Source organism: Globicephala melas, chromosome X (assembly GCF_963455315.2).
Source record: "Globicephala melas chromosome X, mGloMel1.2, whole genome shotgun sequence".
NCBI lineage: Eukaryota > Metazoa > Chordata > Mammalia > Artiodactyla > Delphinidae > Globicephala > Globicephala melas.
This window is the reverse complement of record NC_083335.1, coordinates 80,642,332-80,655,297: the sequence shown is the minus strand read 5'-3', so window position 1 is coordinate 80,655,297 and position 12,966 is coordinate 80,642,332. Positions and strand designations below refer to the sequence as shown.

The 12,966-nt window shown below is 41.5% G+C and overlaps 1 protein-coding gene and 1 long non-coding RNA gene across 4 annotated transcripts in view; one reads left to right on the top strand and one right to left on the bottom strand.

Moving 5' to 3' along the window:
• LOC115849146 (uncharacterized) overlaps positions 1 to 7,929 on the bottom strand; it is a 28,273-nt gene extending 20,344 nt beyond the window's left edge. For 2 of the 3 annotated variants that reach the window (XR_009560810.2, XR_009560808.1), the window contains exons 1-3: positions 7,344 to 7,608; positions 6,513 to 6,616; positions 5,268 to 5,361 (exon numbers count right to left, since the gene is read on the bottom strand). This is a non-coding gene — a long non-coding RNA (uncharacterized lncRNA). Of the gene's footprint in view, positions 1 to 5,267; positions 5,362 to 6,512; positions 6,617 to 7,343; positions 7,609 to 7,653 lie in introns of those variants that run through there. The other variant, XR_009560809.1, reaches the window with a different exon arrangement.
• GNL3L (G protein nucleolar 3 like) overlaps positions 7,745 to 12,966 on the top strand; it is a 28,984-nt gene continuing 23,762 nt past the window's right edge. The window contains exons 1-2 of the mRNA XM_030850116.3: positions 7,745 to 7,855; positions 10,088 to 10,156. Coding sequence (XP_030705976.1) covers positions 10,138 to 10,156 — 19 coding nt within the window. The 5' untranslated portion in view covers positions 7,745 to 7,855; positions 10,088 to 10,137. The remainder of the gene's footprint in view (positions 7,856 to 10,087; positions 10,157 to 12,966) is intronic.

Sequence of the window (12,966 nt, the reverse complement as noted above, 5' to 3'; positions counted from 1 at the left end):
ATACATAAGGCAAATACTAACAGCCATCAAAGGGGAAATCAACAGTAACACATTCATAGTAGGGGACTTTAACACCCCACTTTCACCAATGGACACATCATCCAAAATGAAAATAAATAAGGAAACACAAGCTTTAAATGATACATTAAACAAGATGGATTTAATTGATATTTATAGGACATTACATCCAAAAACAACAGAATACACATTTTTCTCAAGTGCTCAAGGAACATTCTCCAGGATAGATCATACCTTGGGTCAGAAATAAAGCCTTGGTAAACTTAAGAAAATTGAAATTGTATCAAGTATCTTTTCCAACCACAACGCAATGAGACTAGATATCAATTACAGGAAAAGATCTGTAAAAAATACAAACACATGGAGGCTAAACAATACACTACTTAATAATGAAGTGATCACTGAAGAAATCAAAGAGGAAATAAAAAAATACCTAAAAACAAACGACAATGGAGACACGACAGCCCAAAACCTATGGGATGCAGCAAAAGCAGTTCTAAGAGGGAAGTTTATAGCGATACAATCCTACCTTAAGAAACAGGAAACATCTCGAATAAACAACCTAACCTTGCACCTAAAGCAATTAGAGAAGAACAGAAAAACCTCAAAGTTAGCAGAAGGAAAGAAATCCTAAAAATCCGATCAGAAATAAATGAAAAAGAAATGAAGGAAATGATAGCAAAGATGAATAAAACTAAAAGCTGGCTCTTTGAGAAGATAAACAAAATTTATAAACCATTAGCCAGACTCATCAAGAAAAAAAGGGAGAAGACTCAAATCAATAGAATTAGAAATGAAAAAGGAGAAGTAACAACAGACACTGCAGAAATAAAAAAGATCATGAGAGATTACTACAAGCAACTCTATGCCAATAAAATGGACAACCTGGAAGAAATGGACAGATTCTTAGAAATGCATAACCTGCCAAGACTGAATCAGGAAGAAATACAAAATATGAACAGACCAATCACAAACACTGAAATTGAAACTGTGATTAAAAATCTTCCAACATTGGGAGGGTGGGAGGGAGGGAGATGCAAGAGGGAAGACATATGGGAACATATGTTTATGTATGACTGATTCACTTTGTTATAAAGCAGAAACTAACACACCATTGTAAAGCAATTATACCCCAATAAAGATGTTAAAAAAAAAAAATCTTCCAACAAACAAAAGCCTAGGACCAGATGGCTTCACAGGCGAATTCTATCAAACATTTAGAGAAGAGCTCACATGTATCCTCCTCAAACTCTTCCAAAATATAGCAGAGGGAGGAACACTCTGAAACTCATTCTACATGGTCATCATCACCTTGATACGAAAACCAGACAAGGATGTCACCAAGAAGGAAAACTACAGGCCAATATCACTGATGAACATAGATGCAAAAATCCTCAACAAAATACTAGCAAACAGAATCCAACAGCACATTAAAAGGATCACACACCATGGTGAAGTGGGGTTTATTCCAGGAATGCAAGGATTCAATATATGCAAATCAATCAACATGATACACCATATTAACAAATTGAAGGAGAAAAACCATATGATCATCTCAATAGATGCAGAGAAAGCTTTTGACAAAATTCAACACCCATTTATGATAAAATCCCTGGAGAAAGTAGGCATAGAGGGAACTTTCCTCAACATAATAAAGGCCATATATGACAAACCCACAGCCAACATCGTCCTCAATGGTGAAAAACTGAAAGCATTTCCACTAAGATCAGGAACAAGACAAGGTTGCCCACTCTCACCACTCTTATTCAACATAGTTTTGGAAGTTTTGGCCACAGCAATCAGAGAAGAAAAGGAAATAAAAGGAATCCAAATCGGAAAAGAAGTGGTAAAGCTGTCACTGTTTGCAGATGACATGATACTATACATAGAGAATCCTAAAGATGCTACCAGAAAACTACTAGAGCTAATCAATGAATTTGGTAAAGTAGCCGGATACAAAATTAATGCACAGAAATCTCTGACATTCCTATACACTAATGATGAAAAATCTGAAAGTGAAATCAAGAAAACATTTCCATTTACCATTGCAACAAAAAGAATAAAATATCTAGGAATAAACCTACCTAAGGAGACAAAAGACCTGTATGCAGAAAATTATAAAACACTGGTGAAAGAAATTAAAGATGATACAAATAGATGGAGAGATATACCATGTTCTTGCATTGGAAGAATCAACATTGTGAAAATGACTCTACTACCCAAAGCAATCTACAGATTCAGTGCAATCCCTATCAAACTACTACTGGCATTTTTCACAGAACTAGAACAAAAAAATTCACAATTTGTATGGAAACACAAAAGACCCCGAATAGCCAAAGCAATCTTGAGAACGAAAAACGGAGCTGGTGGAATCAGGCTCCCTGACTTCAGGCTATACTACAAAGCTACAGCAATCAAGACAGTATGGTACTGGCACAAAAACAGAAAGATAGATCAATGGAACAGGATAGAAAGCCCAGAGATAAACCCACGCACATATGGCCACCTTGTCTTTGATAAAGTAGGCAGGAATGTACAGTGGAGAAAGGACAGCCTCTTCAATAAGTGGTGCTGGGAAAACTGGACAGGTACATTTAAAAGTATGAGATTAGATCACTCTCTAACACCATACACAAAAATAAGCTCAAAATGGATTAAAGACCTAAATGTAAGGCCAGAAACTATCAAACTCTTAGAGGAAAACATAGGCAGAACACTCTAAGACATGAATCACAGCAAGATCCTTTTTGACCCACCTCCTAGAGAAATGGAAATAAAAACAAAAATAAACAAATGGGACCTAATGAAACTTCAAAGCTTTTGCACAGCAAAGGAAGCCATAAACAAGACCAAAAGACAACCCTCAGAATGGGAGAAAATATTTGCAAAGGAAGCAACTGACAAAGGATTAATCTCCAAAATTTACAAGGAGCTCATGCAGCTCAATAACAAAAAAACAAACAACTCAATCCAAAGATGGGCAGAAGACCTAAATAGACATTTCTCCAAAGAAGATATACAGACTGCCAACAAACACATGAAAGAATGCTCAAATCAAAGCTACAATGAAATATCATCTCACACCAGTCAGAATGGCCATCATCAAAAAATCTAGAAACAATAAATGCTGGAGAGGGTGTGGAGAAAAGAGAACACTCTTGCACTGCTGGTGGGAATGTGAATTGGTACAGCCCCTATGGAGAACAGTATGGAGGTTCCTTAAAAAACTACAAATAGAACTACCATATGACCCAGCAATCCCACTACTGGGCATATACCCTGAGAAACCAAAATTCAGAAAGAGTCATGTACCAAAATGTTCATTGCAGCTCTATTTACAATAGCCAGGACATGGAAACAACCTAAGTGTCCATCATCGGATGAATGGATAAAGAAGATGTGGCACATATATACAATGGAATATTACTCAGCCATAAAAAGAAACAAGACTGACGTATTTGTAATGAGGTGTATGGACCTAGAGTCTGTCACACAGAGTGAAGTAAGTCAGAAAGAGAAAGACAAATACCGTATGCTAACACATATATATGGAATTTAAGGGAAAAAAAGGTCATGAAGAACCTAGGGGTCACTACCAAACGTAAGGTAGATAGCTAGTGGGAAGCAGCCGCATAGCACAGGGAGATCAGCTCGGTGCTGTGTGACCGCCTGGAGGGGTGGGATAGGGAGGGTGGGAGGGAGGGTGACGCAAGTGGGAAGAGATATGGGAACATATGTATATATATAACTGATTCATTTTGTTGTGAAGCTGAAACTAACATACCATTGTAAAGCAATTATGCTCCAATAAAGATGTTTTAAAAAAAAAAAAAAAAGAACCTAGGGGTAAGACAGGAATAAAGCCACAGGCCTACTAGAGAATGGACTTGAGGATATGGGGAGGGGGAAGGGTAAGCTGTGATAAAGCGAGAGAGTGGCATGGACATATATACACTACCAAATGTAAAATAGATAGCTAGTGGGAAGCAGCTGCATAGCACAGGGAGATCAGCTCGGTGCTTTTTGACCACCTAGAGAGGTGGGATAGGGAGGGTGGGAGGGAGGGAGATGCAAGAGGGAAGAGATATGGGAACATATGTATATGTACAACTGATTCAGTTTGTTATAAAGCAGAAACTAACACACCATTGTAAAGCAATCCAATAAAGATATAAAAAAAAATGCACAGACACAAAATATTCTCCACCGTGGGCCAACCTGGTATTAAGTGCCTCCTGAGAAGATACAATATGAAGTAAGCGGTATCCTCTATGTCCTGTTATTGCTGAAATTATTTAACCTGAATAATGGTTTATATAATTTATATAATTAATAATTTATATAATCATAATTATATAATTATATATTAGATATATATTATATATAATATATATAATATACATAATTACATATAATTATATACAATTATATAATTAATAAGTTTATATAATTAATAATTTAACCTTTCATGTGGAAAGAGCAGATGAATCCAGATATTCTGTGGGATATTCTATAAGAAACTGGCCTGGACTCTTGAAAAGTATTGGTGTAATCTCAAACACACAAAAAATCTAGGGGTACTATTTTAGATTAAAAGAGGTTAAAGTGCTAAAACAACCAAACGTAATACACAAACCTTAATTAGATACTGGGATCAAAAAATCAGAGCAGGTCTAAGAACATTTTGGGCTCAATTGGAAAATTTGTATATAGGGTATCTTTGATGGTATTATTGAATTAGTAAGTTTTCTTAGGTGTGATAACAGTATTGTGGTTATGCAGGAGAATGTCCTTATTCTAGTAGATGAGTGCTGAAGTTTTTAGGGGTGAGCTGTTATACTGCCTGCAAGAAGATGTACACATATACATATAAAGAGAAGTAGAACAAATTTGGCAAAATATTAAGAGTGTATGGGCTTTCATTGTACTATTTTTTCAACTGTTCTGAATTTTGAAAAATGGAAAAATGAAAATTTTGGGGAAATACATGCATGTAAAACAACAATACATATTTTGCAAGAACACATATAAACAAAAAGATATGCATAAAACACTTTAAAATGCTTGCCTACATGAAGGAAATGAGAGTGGGAAGTAGAGATGAAAGAGAATTTAAAAAACAACAAAGACCTCTCCCTAAAGTAACACTCACTCATTGAATACATGGAAAACAAAGAAAAGCACAATGAAGAAAACTAAATTCATTGATAATTTCATTTTCTCTGTCAGCAGTTCTCAAAATGTGGTACCTGGACTAGCAGCAGCAGCAGCTTCATCGTCATCATCATTTTCTTCTTCTTCTTCTTCATCACCACCACCACCACCACCACCACCACCTGAGAACTTGTTAGAAATGCAATACACACTTAACTAAAACACAATTCTGGGTGTGGGGCCCAGCATCTGGTATTTTAACAAGCTCTCCCAAGTGATTCTGCTGCAGCCCAGGTTTGAGAACCACTGATCTAGATTTAGACACCATTAATTTTGTTATAGATCCTCACAGTCTTTCTAAAAAAATATGAAATACTTCAGGCATACAAATAAGTATGAAGAATAATATAGCACACACCCATGTACCTATTACCCAGATAAAATATTAGACAGTCAAAGTCCCCTGTGTATTTTTCTCTCATTTTGTTCCCCAGAGGTAATCACCATTCTGCATTTGGTGTTTAATTCCTTTGTTTAAAAAATATTGTTTACATAGCTATGTAATTGATAAACAACATAGTGCACTGTTTTCTAGTTTTAAAAAATCTATATAAATGGTCTCACACATCATGTATCCTTCCACAACTTGCATTTTATCACAGCAGTATGTTTCTGAAATTAATCTGGATTGATATAACCAATTCTGGTTCATTTTTTTTTTACTGTTGTATATAGTAGTCTGTTGTGTGGCTACACCACTATTTATTTATTCTCCTTTTGGTGAACTTTTAGATTGTTGAGATTTTTTTCTCTATTACTAACAGTTCTGTGATGAATATTCTTTTCTTGATTGTTTTCCTTTTATCTTTATTTTGCAATGAATATTCTTGCACATGCCTCCTTGTGCATATGTTTAAGAATTTCTCTAGGACTTAACATACATATACACACACACACACACACACACACACACACACACACACACACACACACACACACACACACACACACACATCTCTAACAGAATTGCTGGGTCCCAGGGCCATCTTTAGCTATTCTGATTGTTTAACTATTCTTAATTGTTTTCCAAAGTAGTAATACCAATTTTCATTCCTATCAAAGACTTCATCACAAATTTTTTCCTCATGGTTTGTGCATTTCGGACTTTGTTTAAAAAGTCCTTCCACAGTCCTAGGTCACAAAGATATTCTCCACCCTCTCATGTGGAAATAAATAGGGATCCAGTTTTATTTTTCTCGTTATGGTGAGCCAAATTTCCCAGCACTATCTACTAAAATGTCCATTTCCCATTGATTTGTGGTGTAGGCCCGTAAACTTACCCGTTTAACAAACATTTGCTGAAGCGTGCCTTGTACCAGTCTTGTGCTGGGTCCTGCTGAGGGCGCGAAGATAGATGGCTCCTAGTCTCAGGGAGTTCACTCTCCTGTGAGGAGATACAGCCACATAAATGATTATAATACTAAGTGATAAATGCAACAAGGTGCTCTGAGTTTCTCTCTCAGCTGGGAAAGTTCATAGAAGCGACAAGAGTTAGGTCTTAAAGAAAAAGGAAGAATTTGCTAATGCAGGGGGGAAGGTGAAGGTGGCTAGGGCTGGTTTGGGGTCCAGAGGAGTTGTGTTTCTCTAGGGTAAGAGTTTAGAAGCCTTCCATGAATGTAGGGGCAGTGAGTCCTTCGTACGTAAGAGGTAGGAGTAGGCAGAGGGAGTCATTTTCTGCCTGGATATGCTAGAGGTTGATATCCTTGGGGTACAGGGGCTCGGCCTCACCCCAAAGTTTAGGCTAGAGGAAGAGGAGTGGCTGGAACTAAGTTATCAGGAAGAAGACATTTTCAGACTAATAATTATTTTTTTAAGGGGGAGACCTCATTCTCCAGCCAGGTCAGGAGCTCCCTGAGATGGCTTCTGAAGAAACTCTTACTTGCCCCCACTCCAGAGGTAAATCCATTCCCTCCAGCGGACTCTGCTCTGGGGCCTGAGGGAGGGAGGGAGGGAGGAGGAGGGGAAGAAGGCAAATGGGTGGGAGAGGCTTCCAGTTCTTCCGTCTGTAGGCCTGGCCGTGGATCTGCGCTGCAGCAGAAAGAGCTCTGAGTGACTCCCTCAGGGTTCCTCTGGGACCCCGCAAGCCGGGACGGTTGCTGGGAGCAGCTAACCTAGTCATTTCAGGTGGGTATACTCAGCAAAACATGTGACCCTGGCGGCCATTTTCTCACACCCTGCCCGTCGCCATCTTCCGTTGTAGACAAAGGCACCGACCCCCCCCACCCTTGTCTGATGCGGCCTTGGCGATCACTTGGTCACTAAGATTCGAGAACATACATATTTAGGGCCAGGCAGAGGCCCGCAGACAAGAACTTGTCTTACAAGTAGGTTATATGCCCACACCAGCCAACAAACCGCTGCCGCCTCCCCGCCTCCCCCCCTCGCCGCCTCGCCGCCTCCCCTGCTCGGCTATTTCCTTACCTTACGGAGCGTCCGGGAGGCGGGGCCAGCGCGGCCCCGGGGAAGGGACGGGAGGGAGCGAGCTGTCAATCCTAAGCCCCGCCCCCGGGTACGCTCACAGCGAGGCTGGGATCCGGAAGTCGAAGTCTAATGCTGCGAGCGCAGTCTGTGGGCTGACAGTGTTGTACTGTATTCTCTTCTCAGATCTTCGCCGGAAGTGGAGGTAAGGCACGACTCTCTTTTTTCGTGGTGAGCGCTCACCCAGCCCGCCGCGCCGAAAGGATCAACTATTTCAGGTGAAACCCGAGGCGCCCTCTGCCCTGGAATAGAGAGGTGAAGAGTCGGGCTCCTTCCAGGGTAGAAGGGCCCGGATGAGAGGCAGGGATTGCTCGCCTGTGGACATGCGCCCAAACACATTCTTGCGGGGTAGAGGGGCACGGACGCACCTCATCTGGACAGGTATAGACCCCTGGACACACTGTATGGAGAGTTACAGACCCCACTTGTGTGGAGAAGCGTCGAGTGCCCTCCTCCTTTTAGGGTAGTGAGGTTCCATTCCGTATTTTCCCGGTGTAGACAGGCGTGGACACCCCGAAGGTGTGGCGACATCGACCCCACCCGTAAAGAGACACATCTCCCTCCTCACGAGGCTGAACGGCGCAGATTTCTACTGGCGCTAAGGCACACAGATCCACCTCAGCGCACACCTTTTCCCTTAGGCAGAGGCTTTGATGTATTTACCCCCACCCCCGCCTGACGACCAGAATAGAGGAGCTCCGAAATTTTAATATACAGAGGAGTGAGCCTCCTTCCCTTAGCGTCAAGACCTAGAGACCTCCCTACCTCGCCCCCGTGTAACTAATTGACCGATGTCTCGCCCCCGCTCCTGCAGAGGCGGTAGACCACCCCTCCCTATGTGTTTGGAGGCACAAGTCTCATCCCACAGAGAAGCACGCAGATTTACCCCTTCTAGGCTAGAGTGAGTCCCCATTATGGAAAATCAGATCTCACCACCTCCTCCCCAGGTGCTGGCATACTGAATTTGTAAAGGCTTGACCCAAAAATGCCCTGCAGCAAACAACAGCAGACCTTAACCCATGAAGAGACAGTCAGAACTGCCTCTCCTGGGGTACCCGGGGAAGAAGGGCTCAGATTTATTCTCTTTTTTAGGTAGACACAGATCATCCCTCCTCTCCCCCCTTCCCCAAGGATTTAGAATCACCAACTGTAGGAAAGGAGAGACCCCAAGGGAGCAGAGAGGTGCCCTCCAATGTTGAGAAGCAGTGACATCACTGATCACCCCATAGTGCGTGCATATGGGCTACCCCCTTATCCGAGGTAGAGGAGCTCAGATCTTTTTCTCCCTATCCAGGAAAAAAACCCACAGGACCCCCCCCCCCCCACCTACTGTAAGGGCCGTTCCATTGAATGTATAGCTGCATTCCCCCCTCCCCCATGCAGAGAACCAGAGGTCCTTTTCCTTCAATATTAACACGCTGCTGACTTCAACCCGTACACGAGATAAACAGATCGTGCCCCATCCCATCTCCCATGGAAGGGGCTAGAGTAACCCACTGCGGGCAAGGTGCAGACCCCATTCATGCAAAGCTGCATAATTCCCCCCTTTGTTAGCATGGCACTAATGTCACCTTGTAGTGGAGATTGGTATATCAGTCCCATCTCATGGCCCTCCCTAGGATAAAGTGATTCAAAGTACCCCCCAGCCCCGGTCCCTGCACAACTTACAGATGTAGACTTGTGCTCCTCTCCCATGCAGCGGAGATGCACACAGCCACTGTGCCGGTTTATCTAGTTCCTCTGTATCCTGGAGTAGAGTGACAAAAGGCATCCTGCCCTCCTCCCCCCTGTCACCAAGGAACAGACCCCAGCCATACATACAGGTGCACATTTTTCCCCCCTCCCCCAAGATTTTGCACTGACCTCAGTCCACATAGACATACAGATAAAAAGCCCTATTCTGAGGTCCCTTTTCCCCAGGGTAGATTCCTGGGATATGTCTTTTCCTCCCACTTCCAGGGTAAATGAGAACCCCCTATTTGGGGAAAAGAGGTGCAGTTAATACCCTTTGTAGAAACAGATTGTCCTTGCATACCACTCTCCCCTTAGAGAGGTTTAGTGCTAGTCCCTTACCTGGGGTATCCTATATCTGATGCACTGAGGCACTGACTCCACCCAGGAAGAGAGGTTTAGACCTAATTTCCCATTGGGTAGTGTGACACTACCTTCCCTGTAATATTATTATTATAATTAATTATACTCAGCCATACCAGGTGCCAGCTCCAGTATAACCCCTTCTCTCAGATTCCTCTAATTGTTAGGGCTTCCTTATCATGTTCTTTAACATTTTATTTTGCCTTCAGGGGGCTCAGAAGGGGCTTATAGCATTGTGGTTCCTCTCTCTGTCTTCAAATTGGTTCTTCTCTCATTCCAACAGGAAAAAAAAAGCCTGCAGATTTGAATCTACCTGCTTTCAAGCTAGTCATCATGGTGAAACTTAGACACAGTGAGTTTCTTTTACCACTTCTTCCCAATCCTAAGCTTTAATGAATATTCATAGTATTTTAAAAAATTTCCCAGAATGGGGCTTCCCTGGTGGCGCAGTGGTTGAGAGTCCTCCTGCCGATGCAGGGGACACAGGTTCGTGCCCCGGTCCGGGAAGATCCCACATGCTGTGGAGCGGCTGGGCCCGTGAGCCATGGGCGCTGAGCCTGCGCGTCCGGAGCCTGTACTCCACAATGGGAGAGGCCACAACAGCGAGAGGCCCGTGTACCGCAAAAAAAAGAAAAAAAAAATTGTCCAGACGCACAGTATTTGTAAATTGTCCAGTCAGTAATAGTATTTGCCTACCAGTGTTGTTGTGAGGATTTAATGAATTAAAATAGGTAGAACACTTAGAACAGTGCCTGGCACATAATAAGTGGTCTGTAAGTATTAGCTTTAAAGATTCAACCTTCATTTCTCTTTGGAGTTTAGCCCCTCAGAGGATGCATACACTGTCTGCCACTGAATTATTGTCTGATCTCTCTTGAGCTTTGGATTTTTCTTACCTATGAAACAGACAGTGTGGATACATTGCTGTTCTTTCTGCCTTCAGGACTCTTTCCCTTTCCTTCTCATCCTTTAATGGGATAACTCTTGCTTGTTTTTCAGATTTCAACTTATACATCATTTCCTCTGGGAATCCCTCCTGTTAACCTCCTCCCTTGGTTTCTACTTGTCTGTGTACCCACAGGAACCAGGGCTGTTGACTCTATGATTGGGTCTGTCTCTTTCACAACACTGTTAACTTCTCACTGACATCTGGTTCATCTTTGTGTCCCAAGGGCCCAGCATGACCAGGCATAGCTATTTGGCACTTACTGTATGCCAGGCACTAGAATGTCTCAATTAATAGTGCTAACTCAATCCCCCCCTCCTCCCACCATGATGCTTACAGCCTAGAGGGAGAAGACAAATGTGATACATGGACTCTTCCTTAAAAGAGGGAAGGCAAAGGCAGTAGGACAGGTCTGGTTCTGTGCTTCCCTGCCTTTATCCTGCTATGGCCCAAGCAGAAAATGATAACATTTGGATAGCACACTGGGTAGACTGGATGAGAATTGTGCAACCCAGTGGCCTTGTATTCTGTGTGAATTGTGGCCCTGCCTATGTAGGGCTTGGTGAAAAAAAATTCACTTACTTTATATAATCATAAAAATTTCATCAAGAATCAGACTTTGGTTATGTTAATACCAAAAGCAAATAATCATTTTTTCACGTAACACAAGAAAAGTGAACAAAAGTAGTTATACTCTATTTAAGAATATCAAATACAAGATAATAATAGAAGTATTATTTTTTAATTAATTTTTATTGGTAATAGAATTATTAATAGTGATGAAAAACAATAATTACCTGGGGAAATAGAGTGTATGCATACAAAGGAACCCTGGCAGTTTAAAAAAATGAGGAAGTAGTATATGGAAAGACTATTATATGGAAAAACTGTTAGATGGAAAGATCTCCAGGATTTGTTAAGTGAAAAAAGCAAGTTGCTGACAGGAGTACATAGTATGTTACCTTCCCTGGGAGAAAATGGAGGGAAATAAGAATATAAATTTGTATTTGCATAAAGAAACTGAATGATGCATCACAAACTAATAAAGTGGTTTCTTGTGGTGAGGGGACTGCAGTGGCTAGGGACAAGTGTGGGAGGGAGATCTCTCAGAATACATGGTTTTATTTTTATTTATTTTTCATAATTTTTATTGGAGTGTAGTTGATTTACAATGTTGTGTTACTTTCAGGTGTACAGCAAAGGAAATCAGTTATACTTATACATATATCCACTCTTTTCTAGATTCTTTTCCAACATAGGCCATTACAGAGTATTGAGTAGAGTTCTCTATGCTATACAGTAGGTCATTATTAGTTATCTATTTTATATATAGTAGTGTGTATATGTCAGTCCCAATCTCCCAGTTTATCTCCCCCGCTTTCCCCACTGGTGACCATAAGTTTGTTTTCTACATCTGACATGGTTTTACTTTGGAACCATCTGACTGTATTACCTGTTAAAGAACAATCATACATATCTGCATTAGTGGGAAAATGGTGAACATTAAATTAAATAGAAAAACTTTACATGTGCACACAAAACAAAGACTTTCACTGTTAAATTGCAACTGAAGTCTTGATCAGACTAACTAGGATGATTGCAGCGGAAGATGGGGGAGGTGCTTCATGGTGCAGCTCCCTGCACCCTGGGCTAGAGATACCTTGGACCCAAATGGTAATGATAATGATTAGATCTGGGAAGGTTATTGAGAAGCCCTAGAAAGAGTGTTCACATACAGTTTCAATTGTTGTACGTTTTTGAATGGCTATTAAAAAGGAGGGTACGTTTTATCATTTAAAAGATTTACAACCATCAATGATTGGTGGCACAGGTATGTAATCCATCGTAATGACAGACTGGAATGTAAGCTGCACAGGGAGGGAAATAGGGTGGCCGTTGAATAAAGAACCGAGTGGCGCCAGTGTTTTGGAAGTCTCTAGGAGGTTGAACAAATGTGCTTGAAGATAGTTGAGAGGGGTGTCTGAGATTGCTTTCTGAAGTACAAGCAGTTATAGATGATGATCATAGATGTCACCAATGCAATGCGTGGGCAGGTGGCTATATGGAATGGGGATGTCAAGGAAGTGGGAAACCTGAGCATTGGAAGGGGCCCAGTGATCGCCAAAGTTGCCCAGGTTGATGATGGCAGGAGTTCAGTTGAAAGTAAAGCTATGGACTTCCCTGGTGGTGCAGTGGTTAAGAATCTGCCTGCCAGT